The 19,622-nt window shown below is 50.0% G+C and overlaps 4 protein-coding genes across 4 annotated transcripts; 1 reads left to right on the forward strand and 3 right to left on the reverse strand.

Moving 5' to 3' along the window:
- Positions 1–432: 432 nt before the first annotated feature.
- PV06_03217 (uncharacterized protein) lies at positions 433–1,203 on the reverse strand (the record flags this gene model as incomplete). Its single annotated transcript, XM_016403980.1, has 1 exon — positions 433–1,203. One exon carries the CDS (start codon positions 1,201–1,203, stop codon positions 433–435), a length of 771 nt encoding a protein of 256 aa, XP_016264985.1.
- A 3,619-nt stretch (positions 1,204–4,822) lies between these two features.
- PV06_03218 (uncharacterized protein) lies at positions 4,823–6,632 on the forward strand (the record flags this gene model as incomplete). The annotated part of the gene is made up of 4 exons (XM_016403981.1): positions 4,823–5,098; positions 5,154–5,978; positions 6,043–6,343; positions 6,400–6,632. 4 exons carry the CDS (start codon positions 4,823–4,825, stop codon positions 6,630–6,632), a joined length of 1,635 nt encoding a protein of 544 aa, XP_016264986.1.
- Positions 6,633–10,113: 3,481 nt separating this feature from the next.
- On the reverse strand, positions 10,114–12,314 carry PV06_03219 (uncharacterized protein; the record flags this gene model as incomplete). Its single annotated transcript, XM_016403982.1, has 8 exons — positions 10,114–10,422; positions 10,480–10,549; positions 10,642–10,887; positions 10,940–11,076; positions 11,131–11,381; positions 11,435–11,735; positions 11,788–12,025; positions 12,088–12,314. 8 exons carry the CDS (start codon positions 12,312–12,314, stop codon positions 10,114–10,116), a joined length of 1,779 nt encoding a protein of 592 aa, XP_016264987.1.
- A 4,699-nt stretch (positions 12,315–17,013) lies between these two features.
- Positions 17,014–19,123, reverse strand: PV06_03220 (uncharacterized protein; the record flags this gene model as incomplete). Its single annotated transcript, XM_016403983.1, has 3 exons — positions 17,014–18,269; positions 18,318–19,001; positions 19,081–19,123. 3 exons carry the CDS (start codon positions 19,121–19,123, stop codon positions 17,014–17,016), a joined length of 1,983 nt encoding a protein of 660 aa, XP_016264988.1.
- Between the last annotated feature and the right edge of the window lie 499 nt (positions 19,124–19,622).

Consider the following 19,622-nt stretch of genomic DNA (forward strand, 5'->3'; position numbering starts at 1 on the left):
GGTGATGGAGCGAAAACTTTCAACCTCTGCCGGGAACAGAGTGAGCCGAAACTGGGGAAAGCCATTGTCATCGAACGATTATTAACAGTGCTTGGAGTTTAGCCAAGGGGAAACGCCCCCTATCATCCGGGGAGCCTGGTGTGGGGTCCTGACCTTCTGTGGAGTCTGCGCCTTCGGGGAGCCAATCAAGATTGTGCGGTTAACCAGCCTTTCTCCGCTGCTGATTTCATTAATTGGACATGAAGTGACTCGGATCATAGCATTCCACCAGAACAGAAGATCTGAACGAAATGTACCAATTTCTTGATAGAGCATTCGCGATTAGGTCTTAGCAAAGTAATACAGATGTGATCAGATGAATGTTTTTTTCGATCTTTTCCTTCAAGCTGCTCGATGAAACTATCGTCCTCACTATTCTAGACTCGGTGTCTTCTAGAACATCTCGCCACCGTTGACTGGGAGGGCTTGCCCTGTTATAAATGAAGCAGCATCGCTCAACAGGAAGACGATGGCTTCCGCTTGCTCCTCTGGCTCGCCGAATCTGTTCTGTGGATTTACTGGCTTCGACCGGGACGCTTCTCCGCGTACACCTTTGTCCTCGACCTGGGCCATCGCCATGGGGGTTTTGGTCCCCCCTGGTGCTACCAGGTTTACCCTGACCCCAGCATCCACGAAATCGAGTGCCCAGGACCGTGTCAATCCCAGCACGGCATGTTTGCTGGCCACGTAGGCGGTCAGGGTCGAGAAACCTTTCAAAGATGCGGTAGATCCAATATTGACCACGCTCGTGTTCAACTTTGGGAGGCCCTCCTTCTGCCGTCGGAGGGCCTCCTGGAAGAATTCGGTGCAAGTATTCCAGGTTCCGATCACGTTGACATTGAGGACGGCTTTGAACGTGTCGTCGGGTTCGATCACGCTGGACGACACAGGACAAATGCCGGCACTGTTCACCAGGCCGTAAATCTCCGGAGTGACCTGGAGAATTGATTTAAACAGAGCTATGACTTGCTCTCGCGAGCTGACATCGACCCCAGGATAAGTGTAAACTGACTTGTCCGAGACCAAGTGTGCCGGAGGGGATTTGGACAGATCAATGGCGTGGACTATTGCGCCTTCGCTACGCAACTTGTTGACGGTGGCGAGTCCGATACCAGAGAACCCGCCGGTGACAAGATAGGCTTTGTTGGCCAAAGAGCTGGGCATGGTGCAAGTGTTGTAGTTTGCTTGGAGGGACTCGGAGGTAGTGAGTAGTTCGAGATCGGCTTGCGTATTGAGAAATCCCGTGGCTTTGGACGCGAGGGATTTATATTCTAGTGTCCTGGTTTTGACCTTCCGTCCTCCTCGCGCACAATATACACAAATACTACTATCGTCGAGTTTCGATGAATAATTGAGCATTTACAATATTCTAAGAAGTGTCTGGGGTTGCCCGCACCGAGGTTGCTTGCCCATTCAAATCTGTGGAGCAATATATGACCATCCGCTGGATAATCGATCGTACAGTAATCGTAAGCACTGGGAGATCCTCGACCCTGAACATGGCAAGTGTCGTATTTTACACCTGCTGTGGACCACATGTTATTCAGAGTACCTAGCCTGCCAGTGGTAGAAATATTGCAGAATTATGGCGCGCTGCCGCCTGATTTTCTGCTAAGATATTGTTTCTGGCTGAAGGACACCATTTCCAAAGCCCTTTGACTCTCCCAAAGCAGTTGAGGTATCGCTTGCTTCCTCGCCTATAACGTCTCAAATCTACTCTTCGACCTCCACGTCCAAGTTGTTGAACATGGTTGATCCATCCTTTGTCCGATGGGGCCTTCCATGCATTGGCGTTCTACTACTGCTATATAGGCTTTTAAGATATGGCATGCGCCCAAGAGACTATCCGCCAGGTTTGGAGTCCTTCCTTGAGATGGGCAAAATGAGGCCGATAGAGTTCATTCTGATTTTTTACGCAGGACCTCCAACACTGCCCGTGGTGGGCAACCTACACGTTTTCCCCAAGACTGGAATTCATATCCAATACGACAAGTGGCTCAAAGAATGTAGGCAATCATGTTCCCGTCACTTGCTGCTCGCGATACTGATAGACTACTGCAGACGGTCCTGTCGTCTCCGTTCAGATGGGTGGTCGTCCATTGATCTTGCTGGGAACGGCTACGGCAGTGTCAGATCTGCTCGAGAAGCGCGGCGCCATTTATTCGAGTCGGTGGTCTACCTTCTTCAGCCATTGTGGAGGCGGAAACAACATTGCTCTTAGACCGTGAGTTCAATGGCGAGATGTCTGTGACCACAGAATAACGTGTGAGACGCTTACATTTTCTCGGGCTGGTCCAGGAACGACGATGGCTGGAGACGACAGCGGAAGATCTATCATGTCAGACTCAATGCCAAACTGTCTAACAATTATCTCCCATACCAGGTCAGTAGCCCAAGATATGCTCCTGCTAGGAAATTGCCAACCCTATAAAGACGTTTGAGACCTCAAAGCTTCTTTTCGACCTCCTCGAGAGCCCCTCAGGCTTCCGAAAGCATTTCGAGCGATTCACTATCAGTATCGGCTGCACGATTGCCTTCGGTAGAAGAATTGACTCTTTTGAGTCCCCTCTCATGAAAGCGTTGATGGAAGTGAGTATTATTTTTGGAATTTTTCGATGATGTTCTGACACCGATGTAGCTTTTCCATCGATCACTCCAGGCCAGCAAACACTATCAGTTGTTCGATTTCTTTGGTTTGACTAGGTATATTGTTCACCATATTCCGGAACGCTTCAGCTCCGTCAAGGCTGAAATTGAGGATATGTGGAGGGGCCAATACAACCTCTGGGACCAGATGGTGGCAACCGCGAAGAAACAAATCGCCGATGGAAAATTCTACCCAAGTTGGTCAAAGACTGCAGTTGACCTTACTTTATAAGTTAATATTCTTCACAGGTTTCACTCGAGACATGCTCACCCAGAGTGCTGGTAGTCCCAAAGGAGAGCTTACTCCAAGGGAAATTGCAGCCAATGCTGGTGATGCCTGGATGGCGGCCACGTAAGTGGATAAGCTGTTCTGTGAGTCTGCCGCACGCTCACCCTTAACTAGTGATACGCAATCAAACTCATTGTTGAGCTTCATCAAGGTAAGACGGAAGGCGCCATGAAGTTCCGGAACTAACTCACATTATACAGGCAATGGTCCTTTACCCTGAGGTTCAAGAACGCGCGAGACGAGAGATCGATACCAAGATCGCCGCCGACAAGCTTCCAGGATGGGAAGACCGATTGGAGCTCCCATATATGCGTGGTTGCATGGAAGAGACACTGCGATGTATGTTATGTGCGGGCCAGACTGAGTTGAGCATCTGAGCAGCTAACTTGAACTTAGGGGCACCGACAACTTTGACAGGAGGACCTATGCCTCACATGCTGACCAAGGATGATTACTACATGGGATACCGTCTTCCCGCGGGTGCTGGAGTGGTCAACTGCGTAAGTCAAACGTTTGTCCCCTAGGCCTGTTCTTGCTAAACAGAGATCAGGTCTGGACTGTCAATAACGACCCGGAACGATTTTCGAACCCGCGAGAATTCGACCCTTTGCGATTCGAGGAAACAGGAACTGCAATTGAAGGATTCAGTGTGATCAATGACTACAGCAGAAGGCCGCATGTCACATTCGGGGCAGGTCGGCGTATCTGCCCTGGTTCGCATGTGGCGGAAAGAACTGTCTTCATCGCAATGTGTCGACTGCTCTGGGCCTTCGAGTTTCATCCAAAGCTGGATGCGAAGGGAAAGCCGATCCCAATTGACAGAGATGCATTTGAACCCGGTCTCGTTGCAGGGCCAGCACCTTTCGAGTGAGTCCCCCTATTCAAATTGGATTTGCATGTTTCGGTGCTGACATTAGAACAGTTGCATTATCAAGCCTCGTAATCAAGAGAAGGCCCGGAAGATTCGAGATATGTGGAAAAAGGCGCAGGAAAGCTTGGATGAGGACGGCAACTACACAGAGGAGTTCTTCTTGAAGAATTGGACCGCCGACAAGGGCCCCATGGTCAAGCAAGAATAATTGTTAACTCTGCAGACCACCTGGATTATCCCATCTCTGGCTGCAGGCCGTCTCCAGAATCAGAAGATGCACAGCAACCGACTTGACTCGCCGGATGATTGGAAGCTCCTTGAGCATTCAAATCAGGGATCATGCTTCTTGGGAAGCTCTAGAGTACGACATTTACCAATTGAACATAGCCTGCGTAGTAAAAGCGACTGAAGTCAGCCACACTTGGGGGAAAACATCGAAGTATACAATGAGAAAGGGATGCCCAAGGGAGACATTAAAATCACTTTTTCAGATATCCCCAACTTACTTGACAAGAGACGCCAGTACAAATTAAAGCAGTCTGATGTACGTTGGTAGACCCAACGGCAACCCGAGTATCATTGTAGAGACGTGTAGTTTTGGATGAAGAGAAAAGGCTTGCCGAGATCATGCTCGTACGTCGCCCAAAGGATGTGCCTCTGAAGGTTGGCGGTGTTCTCTTTGTGTGAAGCCCATCGAACCAACCGTGGCTCCAGGCTAGACACTTTCCGACGGTGTGTCGTTAATTGCATGCTGTTCAAAAAGGGGTCTGTGGGGTAAAACAACGGGGATACTGTGATAATCGACAGCTTAGTCACTGGCTTGACCAAGTTGCCATGTAGATAGAAACGATTCTGCCCGTGTTTGAAATGGGTGGTGCATACTCCAAGGGCTTTTGTGCAAAGAAGTTCCACATGAGTTGTGTTGTGTAACTAGCCATCGACTTGATTGAACTCTCTCCTGCAATGTACCATTCCTGATGGCTCCTCCGAAGTATTTGGAGGCCGCGAAGAAGGCTTGTCAGCGGAGGAACGATGCTCTTGCTGCTTTTTATCAACCTCCAGAGTGGGATGAATCAAAATTGCCCGCGAATCTGACCGAGTACTCCCTAGATTCGGGATACTATTCTTCAGAAGAGCTTAAGATAATTCAGACGTCGGCCAGGGATATTCTGGTTAATATTGCACAGAAAGAATGGACTTCCCTAGCAGTCACGCAGGCATTCTGCAAGGCTGCAGCACTCGCTCAGAAACTGGTAGGATGCCAATCTCCCTGCAACAGGCTTCTGAGATAATTAATGATTGCGACAGACGAACTGCTTGACAGAAGTCCTCTTCAAAGAAGCCTTCGAGACGGCTAGGACTCTGGACGAGCACCTGGAGCTGACCGGAAGTATTGTTGGCCCTCTCCACGGTCTCCCGATCTCGTTGAAAGATTGCTTCATCATTGCACCTTATCCAGCTTCCATCGGACTGGCCGCCCTAGCGAACCAGCCTCAAAATAATGACACGGTTCTGGTATCGATCCTTCGAGAGCTGGGCGCCGTGCTCTACGCCAAAACAAATGTACCTACAAGTATGCTCATGACAGAGACGACAAACTGCATCTGGGGCGAGTGTCGCAACCCACTTCAGAAACTACTCAGTCCTGGAGGATCCAGTGGAGGGGAAGCCGCGTTGATCGCTTTCCATGGCTCGCCACTCGGGGTCGGTACCGACCTAGGTGGGAGCATCCGCACACCTGCAGCGTGGTGCTATTTGTATGGCCTCAAGCCCAGTGTTGGTCGATTTCCGTCATGGGGAGGCATGTCTGGGATTCCTGGACAGGAATTTGTTCCTGCCGTAAGTGGTCCCATGGCAAGAGATCTAGATTCTCTGCGCCTCTTTTGTGAGACGATTCTATCCCCAGCCGCGGCCCCCTGGAGAAAAGATCCAAAATGCCTCCCGATGGAGTGGAAAACCAGTGTGCTGAAGCAGGGAACAAAGCTCCGGGTTGGGCTGATCGGGAGACATGATGGTGTGGTCCACTGTCATCCTCCTGTCGAAAGGGCTCTGGGGTTGGTGAAAACGGCCTTGGAGGCCCAAGGTCATGAAGTAGTTGACTGGCGCGTGGATGACCATGGCGAGATTCTCAGAGTGAGTTCGCCTTGTTGCTACAAATCATCTTGTCATCAAACATGTCTGACTGATGATGACAAAGACTCTTCAACTGGGGCTGTCCACGCTCAGTGGCACAACTGTCGCCGACATGCTCGAGGAGTGGGATGAGCCGTTGCTTCCTTCCATGGGCAGCTTCAAAGCCTCGCCCGAGCGCAGAATAGTCCAGGCCACGGTCGTGGGCTCTAACAATTTGAAAAAGGGAGAGTTGCAAAAGTCGTACCTCGAGCGCATGGCATCGATCGATTGCATCATTCAAGCAGTTTCCCCATTTGCCGCCGCACGTCTGGGTGCTACGCAGGAGAGATTCTACGTTGGGTATACAGCTGTGTGGAACCTACTAGGTATGGGTTGAATATGCTGCACCTCCTGACTCTGGTTTGACACTAATTACACGTAGACCTTCCTGTTTGCACATTTCCAGTGACAATGGCCGATAGAGATCTAGACAAGGCCCGGGACCTGTCACAATTTCAATATCTTAACGACCTAGACTCCAAGGTCCAAGCAGAGTATGACCCGGACATCTACCACGGCGCTCCTGTTTCATTGCAAATCGTGGGCAAACGGTTAGAGGAAGAAAAGGTCCTGGACATGGTGGACGTTGTGGCAAAGGCTCTGAAGCAATATTGAGATCATGCGATAAGATCAGAGATGTGAGCCTTAATGCATGCAGCAATCTCCTTGTGCTCTGCAAGGATGATCGAGAAAAGGAGATATATAATTATGAACGAGAGTTATATTGAGATAAATGGATAAATTACTCAAAGCCGATACGTCCCTAATTGCCTGGGTACGAACATGCTCTTTTGTCACTGCTTTGACGCCGATTATGTCTTGTTGGTCAGTGGCCACGCGGCAAAACCGAAGGTAAGACTTTCTCCCTTGAGATCCTTAAGGGTGCATCATTGGGACTAGGACAATGCAAATCTATATGCCTATGAGGAAAAGCCGATATGATGGAGGAGGAGATCGGGATGCTCCTGTCTAGCGTTCTTGACATGTTACGTCTGTCCCAAGACATTGCTGCTACAACAAAACCGGCTGTCATCTCGCTTTGCTTCGAACGGTACATCGCAAATGTTGTCTCAAACTCGGTTCTGATGAATCAAATCCTGCAAATCCGCCTCCAATGCCCCCTCCAGATCAATCTGACGATCTTCTCCATCCACCAGGCCCATGTAATAAGACAAGTCTCGGCCATCGAACTCGCGAACAGCAAAGCCGTCACCCAGAAATTGCCATCGGTTCAATTTGTTGCAGTAGATGATATCGTAATCCTCGAATCGTGGAATAGAGAGTAGCTCCAGATACGTGAGTCTCGAGCCTGGAAACATCGAAAGCGGGCCATCGACTCGGCCTTGCTTGAAGACACTGGAACAAGGTCCTGTCCATGCAGTCCTTTGGAGGTACAGGTCCGCGTGTTCTTTGAACTCCCGCACAGCTTCAGTCTTCGGAGTGATGCTTTCGATTCGATCTCGCTGCATCTTGTCTATGCACTGGAGCACATTGGAAGCCAGGATTTCGAGCATGGGGAAAAGTGATCCATGTCCGGATGGCCCGTTGGGACCACCCATCATGAAATAATTCGGCACTAAAGAGAGAGGGAACGACATGATTAGCCTGCGACCTGATGACCCGTCCAGATTCTGCTGAAAATTCTTACTATGCGGAACTCCGAGGCCGATGTACGACTCGGGCACCTTCTCCCACAGCTTGGCGATGCTGTAGCCGTTTGCCTCCACTGGAAAACGTGGGATGAAGCTGGTGTTGAATCTATCATCAGAGAGTTAGTGCACATGCATACTTGGAGCTCATGCGGTCGGGTATGAGTTGACCTACCCGGTGGCACATATGATGACATCCACATCGACCTGACATCCTTCACAATCAATGAAACCTGTGGCATTAATCTGTTGTACTTGTTTCGTGTATACTTTGACATTTTCCTTGGTGAGCGCTTCAAGGAAACCTTCACCGGGCTATACAAAGAAAATTAGACCTTATACGGCAGACTTTCTCATGAGGCCCTCACCGTTGGACGCCGACACCCGACATTGAAAGTCTTGGGAATGATGGCTTCAATCACCTCGGGGTCAGCTCCTTGTAGCCGTTTTCTCATAGCTTCCTCGGCAAACTGATTGGACAGGGTCAGCGTGGATGGTCTTCTCTTTTTCTGCGTGAATCAATGATCCTACCTTCCTGGCTGTCTTGGACTCTGCGGTGTTGTTGAGGATGAACTTGAAGCGGACGTTGAGCTCAGACTCAATCATTTTGCAGTATTTGAGAAAGAGCTTGGGATCTTTGGCGAACTTTTCTTTCTGGGCAGTGGTATCTGGGAATGTCTGTCAGGGATCATACGCTACACTGGCTTGAGAATCACGATGTACGCACACTTGAAATTGCCGCCGGTAGGACCAGCGAACTTTTGTGCAAAGCCAGGCGTGATCCACGTGGGGGATCTGACCCAACAATAAAGCTGCTTCACTTGTGGCTGGATCTTCGAGATTATTTGGATGCCACTGCTTCCGATGCCAATCACGGCCACTCTTTTCCCTCGGAGATCGAGACTCTCGTCGTAGTGAGCACTATGCGTGAGACTTCCCTTGAAAGAATGAAGGCCCTCAATGTCAGGCCATTTCCAGTTACTGGTGCAAGGGTAACATCATGTCAGCATCACCGTTCAAAACAGAAGATTTCGGATCACACAACGTACTTCAACCCTCCTCCTCCATTGACAAAGACATTGCAGGTGTCGACAAATGTGGTTCCATCAGGCCTTTGTATGCCAACCTCCCAGAGACCTTGCTGAGAGTTCCAGTAGGCTCCTGTAATGGTGTGCTGCAGTTTGATATACTTCATGAGACCGTACTTCTCCACAATGTCTTTGAGATACTGCCAGATATGCTTCGACTCCGAGTAGTACTCGGGCCAAAAAGGGTTGGGTTCCCATGTGAACTGATATGCCGCCGATGGGATATCGCAAGCACAGCCAGGGTATCTAAGTATCGTTATTTGGACGTCAGGCCCAAGGTCCTCAAACAGTTCTACCAAATTCCCAAACAAGAGGCGCTCGCGCAGGACAAACCTACCGATTTTCGAGCCATGTTCCTCCTATATCCGTATCCTTTTCATAGATCTGTAGATCGACGTTCTCTGATTGATCTTGGACAAATTTTGAAAAGCAAATCCCTGACACACCTGCACCAAGATGGATGACGCGAATCGGTCTTCGTGTTCCGAAATGTTCTTCATTTGTTTCGTATCCTCGTTCGTTTCTTATGGGCCAGCCTCTCTCATTATAACGTATCTCGTTGTTCGATCCCAGACCAATTCCGTTTTCTTGAGAGGGCGCCATCTTTGTTTGAGATTCGCCAGATTTGGTATGTTTGCGTACTGTCAATGAAATGCCTCCAATCGAAACCTATATGATCAATTGCAGAGACGCACTCAGCAACCAATACGTAAGCAGAGGATCTGGTCAAGTCGCAATTCTCTTTTAGATAAGCCTGGTTTGACTCCAGGCCTCAAGACTTGACTGTGGAAGCAAGCGGTCACTTACCTGCTGGCCGACAGTTCTAGAGTGGGTCGTGGACTCATAATCGCACGTACAGTAATATTTGTGGGCCTGTGCCTCATAAGCCAAACTCAGCTGATCTTGAAGGCAGAACTGTCTTTGGCTTTCTCGCGCGACTTGCTACACGACATCTTGGAAACTTGCATAAACCACAAGCAAAGACATTGGTTAGAGAGGCGATGTCCTCTCGAGTAGCTCCCCTCAACATCAAGCTGTTGTAAATGATGAACAGATTCGCCTCTGGAGTAGTTTAGCCGAAGGGTAAGGCACATTGACATGTAGAGCAATAATATTTCCATCCATATGCTGCAACAAAGGGGTCTAACAGTATGAAAATCTATTGTTGTTACTTTGCACCGATCTTTCGGCATTCCATTTTTGGAGATAGCCTGTCCCAGTGGGAGCATCTCGTAGTGACCCAAGGCATGTTGAGTGTCTCTTAGACCACACTTTTCAAATACAAACACTATGTGTATTCGAGACCTCTGTGTTCATCAAGACCCAATGCTATGTATTCCTGTAAGGAACATCATGTCCTCATGCCCCAACACCATTCGTGTGAGAGTGTCCATTCATCTCCACAGACGCCTTCTTCTCCCACGGAATTTCCACTGGAACATACGCTTCGTCGAGATAGCCTGACGTAAATTCTCCATTCACTTGTTTCTCAGTGAATCCATTTCCGATCCAAGCCAGTGGATTGTCGTCGGTCTCCTCTCGCAGCTTGTATTCGAAGTCTTCCCACCGAGGGTGCTTGAAGACGTAGGAGCCATGGGTCGAGGTACCTGGCCACAATGGGAGAAGACGCCCATGTGGATCTCTCTTGTTTTTCCACCAAGCATTACACTTTTTAGCAGTTAGCAAAGGCTTCCGATCAACTCCAGGCTGGAGTCAAGCACTCACAGGCACAGCAAACACCGTGGGCTTAAAGTATTTGTCTACGAGCTTGCCAAAGCTCTTGACGGCGGAATCCCTATATTTTGAAGAAAGTTCATGTCAGTAGGTAAATCCAGGATCGTAGGGAAAGACTTATGTCGCGCTGTGGACAAAGGGAGCAATACTGACTTTGGAACCATCCACTTAATGTACTCTCTCTGAATCTTCTCGATGCAAGAGATAATATACCGCATTTCGTTCTCCAGAAAGGGCAACGCTGAACCTTGACCGGGGCCACCGTTCGGACCGCCCATGATGAAATAATTCGGCATCTTTCGAGGACAGACTGATAGATACGCTTCGGGGACTTCTTCCCAAACATCTTCCAGACGAATGCCGTCTAGACCGTACGTGGGAATGTGAACCTTGTATGTGCTATTTACATCGTCAGACAAGGATATCTAAAGAGGAATTGAGGGCCACAAACTCATCAAACCCTGTTGCGCAGATAATCAAATCCACATCACGCTGCACTCCATCAACTGTTTGGATACCAGTCTCGTTGACTCGCTCAATCTTGGTGGGAATAAAATTCACGTTGTCCTCGCAAAGGGCCTCCAGATACTACAAGTATATCAGTGACTTGCTTAATCAACATGCTGTGTGACATTGACTTACCCCGGGTCCAGGGGTTAATCTTCTGCAGCCAGGAGGGAAATCTGGCAATAGAGATTCGTATACTTCTGGCTTCTTCCCGAGCTTTTTCTTCATATGGTCGGCACAAAGCTGGCGGATTGCGGCAGCTGCAGGGGTGCCGTCAAAGAAAGCTGGGACCGGCTTGTTCATGATTTCTTCGACTTTATGCCGGTACTTGAGGTATTCTTCAGGATGCTTTCGGAATTTTTCCAGATCCTCGGTTGGGGTTTGGGCTAAAACAGTGTGAGCAAGGCTGATTTTGATATACTCACCCTTAAAGACTCACGTTTCATGTCTCTGTCAAGCAATCCTTCCGAGCCAATTCCTCCTGGAGTGATCCAAGTTCGGCTCTTCATATAATGGTCGACATGTTTTACCTTTGGCAGAATATTGGGCAGAATCTGGATGCCACTCGAGCCAGCGCCGATGAGCGCAACTTTCTTATCCGTGTAGTCGTATGATGTGTCCCAGCCGGCGGAGTGCATAATCTTGCCCTTGAATGACTGTAGTCCAGGGATATCGGGAAGCTTCCATACATTGAGGTTGCCTAGTCCCGTGATAATGGCGTCCGATTTGTCGGTAAAGATCTAACACTGGTTGTCAGCATCGGAGGATATTGAAAGTTGAGGATCACTCGACCTCGCCAGTCACCAAATTCTGGACATCGACATGCCACTTTCCCTCACTCTCGTGCCACTTGGCCTTTAGAATCTTGTGTTGCAACTTCATGTGTCTGGTTGCGCCATATTTGTCCGCGGTACACTGGAGGTATTTCAGGATTTCTGGCCCTGGGGCATAATAACTGCTCCATTGGGTGTTGTTTTCGAAGGTGAACTGGTAAACGTGGGATGGAACGTCGCATGCAACTCCGGGATATCTGTTCCAATTTTCAGCTCACTGTGTTCTGCGGTTTGGTAGTGATTTTGGGGTGCGTTTTACTTGTTCTCATACCATACTCCTCCAAGACTCGGATTCTTGTCATAAATGACCAACTCCAGGTTTCTGATGGTTCTGGGGATCAATATACCTCCCATGACACCAGCCAGCCCTGCGCCAAACATTATCACCTTGATGGGCCGCGGCGCGTCCACCGGTTTGTTGATGATGTCCGCAATCGGAGGCAGGGCGCCTTTCGGCCACCCCCCAGCAATGTCCAATGAGCCCATGTTGATGTCGATGTCGATGAAACTTGAGTTCTGACGGCGTTGACCATGGTCACGGTGAAGCCGTTCGATAAGGACGCGAGTTGCATCATATTGAAACTTGATGTGGGTCTTGCCATGGCTCTCGCCAGGGCTATGGCGGCGAAGGCTCTCGTGGCACTTGGTCATTGCATGCTTACTGTACGCTCTCTGCGTGTGATTGCGCGTAGGTCTGGAGATATCTGGAGATGCATAAGCGGCCACTTACGAGTACTACGATGTGGGTCCAAGTATGGAGGAACTGTGGAGTTACAGATATCCGGGGACACCAAATCTGGACTAGCATCACTAGCATCATTCGACCTGCACGACCTACTTATGCCTGCCCTCTGCCATCTGGTTTACAGGCCTTCGTACCAATTGTCTAAAAGAGTCATCAGCCCATAGGGCACGGTTGACTCTAATGGACCTCCTTCGGCTGATAGACCTGCCGAAAAATGGTGCGCATAAAGATGTTTGAGAACAAGATGTGACAGTCAACATCATTGATCAAAGCTATGCGGTGCGGCTTGAAGGCAAGGATCTGCGCAGTTCCGAGGCCTTTTTCTATTTAGCGTTTCTCTATAGAGGTTTCTAATTCTGGGACTTCTCTGAAAAGTCGAGGAGCCGTACACAAAATACGTTCTCCAAATTTTCACCATTGTTAAATAATAGCTCATACTACTCAAGGTTTAAATCATTGAAGATCATTGAAGTAGATCGAGGCTTTAACGGTGGTCCACATCAGCTGGCAGATAAGCTGTCGATTATGGAAAGCTGGCACGGTCAAACACCCGCGCCCTCGGAGCCTCGACGCTTTGCCTGACCATTCAATCCGCGAGATAATACGGAGGTGGCGTTTGGTGACTCACCCGCGTTTGGAAACACTCATGCATATCAATCCCGACTCCGGAGTCCCAATCTTGACTGAGGCCGGGGTAAAGGAGGTTCAGGAGGTGGATAAATAGAGCTCATACTCCAGATGCCCCAGGTACCCTAGGCAGGGGACTGATCATCCACTACGTACTCCTATCCTTCAGAACCCAGGCACAAATTGTCAATTGCTTCCAGAGCACCACACCCCCGCCGCATCCAACATGTTCAACATGAATAGATATCAACTTCTCTGCCTGGCATATGTCACCTTCGGATCTGTTCTCTATGGCTACGATACTGGTAAGTGAAAAGGAAAAGATGGCGAACCGAAAATTGCACCGACCTAAGTATGTTGCAGGCATTACCACTTCTGTACTCGCATACGAGAGTTTCCTCACTTACTTCAAACTGAACAATGACACTATCGGAGCTATGAATTCTACCTACTACGGGGCATGCGTCATTGGCAATGTAGTCCTTTGGTATCTACCGGACAAGATTGGCAGAATCAGATCCATTCAGTTCGCTTGCGTCGTCAACATCGTAGCCATAGTGCTGCAAGCGGCGGCACAGAACTATGCTATGTTCTTGGTTGGTCGGATCTTCGGAGGGTTCTGTTCTGGGATGATTTATACGGTAAGCCTCCCAAACTCCATGGGGAGGAAGCAGCTTTTCTCGTCAAACCTCACGATGACCATTCGTTTACGCGTGTCAAGTCCAACTTCGGAGGGGTAATAGCTAATGCACGTCCCAGCTTTGTCCCATCTACGCCAGCGAGATTTCACCACCTCATATCAGAGGCCGCGTCTCCATGATTTACGCCATGAATGTATCGGTGGCGTTTGCAATTACAGAATGGATGTAAGGATAAAGCATCCGTCTTCTCAGGTCAGGTTCCCAAAAATCTAACTTCAACAGGGGCCTGGGTTTCTTCTACATCCACGGCAACGCGAACTGGCGGACACTATTTGCGATTCAAGCAGTCCCTACTGCCGTTGTCGCTTTCGGGTCGTTCTTCATGCCCTCTTCGCCTCGATGGCTTATACTGAAGGAGCGTCACGACGAGGCACGTGCTGTCCTGCAGCGGCTTCACGGTGGCCCGAACCATGACGATACCTTTGTCGAGTCCGAGTTTCTTCAGATTCAATCTCAGATCAAGCTGGACCGCGAGGAGAGTCTTGGTCTTCTCGCTATCCTCCGCCGGCCATCGTACCGCAAGAGGCTCCTTCTCATCCTCGGATTTTTCCTTTTCCAACAGCTTACGGGCACTGCAGTCTTGCAAGTCTATCAGGTCATCATCTATCGCATATGCGGATTCTCTCCCTCCTTCTCGCTAGTGCTTGTTGGAATATGGGGCACAGTCATTTGTGTTGCAGTTGCCACCATGTCTCCGTGGATAGACCGCATCGGTCGCCGCCAGACGCTGTTCCTTGCCTACGCATTCATGATACCGGGCTCCCTCCTGGTGGTCATCATGTGGGCACGGTTCGAGGCCGGCGGCAACAAGGACCTGGGACTCGCGAAGGGGATCATATTCGGCATGTTCTTCGTCATCTTCGGGTTTGGAGGTACCACGAACACATTTGCCGCCTGCGTAAGTTGGCACCTACACTTCCTTTGCTCATTTGATGTGCTAGAATGAGACTAACAACGCACCGATCACAGTATCCCGCCGAAATCCTGCCTACTTCTATCCGCGCTGTTGGTGTCGCGGCAGGTTACGGCATCTACATGGCTTTTGCTGTTATGCTCGTCCAGGTAACTCCTCTGGCCATTGCCAGTATCTCCTGGAAGTTTTTCTTGATTTTCGTGATTTGCGACTTTATCTACGTCATCATCTTCTATTTCTTCTATCCTGAAACGAAAGACAAGACGGTAAGGGTGGAGCCCATCCTCCTTTTCGGTATTAATTTGCTAATCATATATTCCAGCTCGAAGAGATTGAGGCCATATTCGGAGATAAGGTTGCGGTGACTCTCGAAGAGGCGGGTGAGAAGATTACCCACGAGCAGGAGCATTTTGAAGGAGAGTCGAAGCCAGAACCGGGACGCGTAGAGGCTTGAACTCCACCGAGCGAGCGCCCGTTTCACTCACAGGGTCGTACAGGTCAGAACCTCAATTGAGTGGCTACTCACACCTATGGAGTAGTTGTTGGCGATTCGGACAGGGTCGAGGAACGAATCGCTCCGGCCGAAGCAACAACACTACCGAATGTGGGAGGCCTTTGCATGTATTCGAGTAGTGGCCGGAAATACCAATGGACTTGAGGAGACTGGAGGACGTGTCATAGATCGTTGGATCTGTTTCCGAACAGTGCAAGGTGTTGAACGCCATCTAGGTGGGGGCAGTTGAGGAAGAGAACACTTTTATAGATCGAGACCTCGATTACTGGCAGTATGTATGCATTCCTCGAGGGTTCAATTCTTTCTGTTATTTTTTTTGCAAGGGCTTCCCCGCTCTTTGTGTCCAGAACATATCACGTAGACCCTATATGTCCGGTCAATTGGTACCACCCAATGCCGGTCCTTCTCGGTGGGGTGAGGTATCCTGCTTGGATGACATGTGAGCGTATCCATCATGTTCGGCCCAGCCACGAAATACTTCGTGATCATAGCGAAGAGTCTGGTCCCCTGTAATCCCGTGTAATCCAACCAGGGGCGGTTCGTCCATCAACCGGCACTCTTGAGATGAATAGGAATTGACCTTGCCGCATTGATGTCCCCAAAACATTGTCGTAACACACTTGGCGACGTTTCCTCCACGATCACATTGACAACCGAATTCTACATCGCCAGTCTGACATTCTTCACTGGCACTGGACCAAGATGATATCCGAGATGTGGAAAGTCACCCGACAACATAATCTGCACTTGGTCGAGGTTGGCATCAAGGGAATTACCATGATGGGGATCCAACGTTGAAGTGCGAAAGTGAAAGATACTTTCGACCTACCGACTGATCGTACAAAAAGTGGGCGCGACCAGATGCCAAAATGGGAGCAAACACAGAGTACCTGACCTCAGTTGTTTGGACGAAGTCCCAACTAACCTAGCTTGGTAGTTCTCCGCCCTCTTCGAGTAAGAACGGGTTGCGAATGGACCAACGGGAGCAAAGAAAAAGACTGTGCGGATCAAAAGTCCTGATCAGGAATTCCGCTAGTTGTGAGTGTCTTTTTGCTGCCGTGCCTGCTCATTTTACCCTTTTACACACACCTGTGTCCATTTTTACACACTTGCTTCGTTTCAAAGAACGGATATGTCAATTCGGGATTGACTAGATCTATCCCAATCCGGTCGAGAACCGACCCAGTACGCTAGCCAGGCGAGAATGATGTTAATGGTAGCCCGCTACCGCTTGATCGTAGGGATGCGGCCGTTATTGGCATCGTAGTTTTTCCTGCACGAGACGGGTCTCGATGTGGACGAGAGGCGGCGCAGGTCAGCCGACACTCCAAGTCAGGTCGGTACGGTTGGCGTCAACACTGGTATTATATTCGGGAGGAAGGATTACCATTGATGGTAGAAAGAAGCAGAGTTTGGCTTTGGGTTGGAGGGTGGAAAATGGGGTGGTAGAGAAGTTTCCTGGTTACCAAAGTCCGTGGGTGATGGCCGTGCCATCTGTCATAGATAAGTTTTCTGTCCTAGACTTATAAAAAAGAGACAATTGCTGACGGTAGAATGTCGACTACCGTTCTTGTTCCTGTCATTCCCGCGCAGCCGCCTTTCAACTCAACCCCACGCAGCAGATGAACGGTTCTTCTCTTTTCAAAGAGCAAAAGTCGGGGCCATAGTCCAGTGCTCGACAAAACTCAGAACATGAAATAAGTAGCATTCTGATCCATTGTCCTGATCAGCCGCTCGTGAGGCCTTTGCCATAGGAACGGGTCATCAAACCCAACCGGATAGACTTCTTTTGCCGCGCTTTCCCATATCATTTCTGTCGCCGTCATCAAGAACTCTCGTGACCGATCACGATACACGTTCAGCATCTCGGTGTGTTTTCGCCGCACCCAGTCTCGTTCTGCGAGCGTGGTGGCCTCCCTGGCGGCCATGTAGAACGGGAAAGACAATGACGAATCTGGTCCACAGCCCGCCACGAGGCCGTCCATGAGGCCGAAGAGGTGTCTTCGAATGAGCTGGACTCGTGACGATCTGGTCGGATCCAAGAAGACCCTCCTGAGTAGGAGAATGTGTGCGGTCCAGTAGAAACATTCACACACAACGTCAAGATCGCTACGTTCACCCGATTCGGGTCGAGAGCGCGTGGATTGTGAGGTTGGCAACGTCGACCCAGCTGTCGGAGCGCAAGCCATCGTGATATGGTAGCCACGGCCCCAGACTCGCATCTCTGTCTCCAGACTGTAAGCCCGGGCTTGTATCTCGGCGTACGAGCTGATTCCGTCCTCTGCAAGCTCCACACTCAGAACGGATATTTGGGCTAGAAAACACAAAACCCGCTGATGACAGCCGTGCATGTCGCGGAACGACGGCTCTTCGTGGTCAAGTTTCTCATGTTCTTGGTACATGAAAAAGCTCCCCGGAGCCATGGGTCGGCGAAACCGGAGATGCGCCAGTATCACGTCCACCATTGCGAACCGATGAATCAATGTTTTCGCAGTGACAGAGCAAGGAGGCCGACGGAGATAGCCTAGGTCCTGGATCAAGTACAGGGCACATTTCATATGCACATCAACGTTGCCGACACCCGTCAAAAGAACCGATGTAGTTTGCATCATGATGGCGGCCAAGGCGATCTCTCGGGCGGACAACACGGAGAAACCCACATTGGATTCTGTATGTTTCTGCATCTTCCGACGGGCATCGTCGTTCGGTTCCACGGGTGTCTGTAACGAATCTAAAACTGATCGTAAGGAAGTCAGGGCTCGTGACTGTCTTGACGATAGTAGAGCTTCATTGCTTCGACCATAGTTGTGCATGTGGGCTGTAGAGACCGAGAGGATGCCGTTCAACAAGACGGGGTAGGAGAGAGCCAGGAGAGCCATTTTCCGGTACGGATTGAGGCTGCTATCATATGCGGGTGTGCACGAGCAGACCCTTTTCATATCTGATAGGTCAGCACGTTGAAGCACCAGTGGAGGTTAGAGTCACCGACAGTACATGAAAGCTAGCATTTCGGCAGAGCTGGGGATTATCTGACCGAGGAGATCAGCCAAGCTGCTGTCGAAATCCCACCCACCGGTGACAATAGAAGTTGAATTAACCTCACGGTTAGCATCTGAAGTTGAGACACCCTCATCTGAAAGTTGACCAATCCCTATCTCAGAAGTAGAGTCACTGAAGTGATGGAAATCCTCTTCCACGTGCACTTCTGCATCGACGGGATCCGACGACTCTACCAAGGGCCCGTCATCGTCGTCGCGTGTAGAAGGCGTGTGATGACTGGGCCGAACGTCGAGATCCTGGGGGACGATGGGGGGACAATGCAGGAGATCGGAGTCGGATGGCCTGGGTCGTGGACTGTACAGTAGAGATTCAGAGCTGACCTCTCCGCCAGTGAGCCGAAGCGTGTCCGATGGATGGGTTGAATAATCGCGGTAGTTGGTTTCTGACTGTGGCAGATGAAATGATGTCGAGACTTCGAGCTTTCCAGCAGAAGGACGTCTTGTGGGCTCGTCGGATCTCTGGCACCGCGATTTGGCGGCAGACCTTGGCTTGCCCACGCTTGCCCATTTCCATACCTTCTGGTAGTCGCACTTGATGCTTCGATGACGACAATGGATGCATGCTGGTCGCTGTTCATCACATTTTCGATGATTCCGGCGGCATGCCGCGCATCCTGAAAACTATCAGCTCGCGTATCCTCGAAACGAAGGCCACAGAGATTTATTAGTGAGGGATGGGCACGAAGGACAGACCGGAACGCGATCTTCCAAACTTGGTCCCGTTCGCTTGCGACATCTTTCGAGGGTGCGTCCTGTGATCAAGGTAAGGTCTGACTGACAAACCTCGAAGCAGGTGGTATGACACTACAATTGGGCTCGTTGAACACGGAAAAAGTTCAACTCAGGATTGAGGCAGATTTCGTGGTAGATGTCTATGGGTTTACGAGGAGCATGAGGGCGGTGGCTGATCATCCACCCGCCCATGTCCGTGCCGCCCAGAAGCGCTTAAAGCCACAAAAACCACGGCGGGGCCGCGGATCCTTATATACCTTTGATGTGCAAGTCGCAGATTCAACTACACTACATCATATGCGCCCTCCCGAGTCATCTTGCCCCTGGCACTGCAAACCTCAAAATGATGACTCCCGCATTCAATCGAGCACTTATCCGTGGTAATGGAGGACTTCAATACCTTCCGTGGCGTAGCCAGTGTTGTCTCATGGCTCTTCCATCCGGAACTTGAATTGGCCCATCGTTTCCCCCCTATGGTATAACGTAAGTTAGGCGAGGGACAA

This window comes from Exophiala oligosperma (genome assembly GCF_000835515.1).
Source record: "Exophiala oligosperma strain CBS 72588 unplaced genomic scaffold supercont1.3, whole genome shotgun sequence".
NCBI lineage: Eukaryota > Fungi > Ascomycota > Eurotiomycetes > Chaetothyriales > Herpotrichiellaceae > Exophiala > Exophiala oligosperma.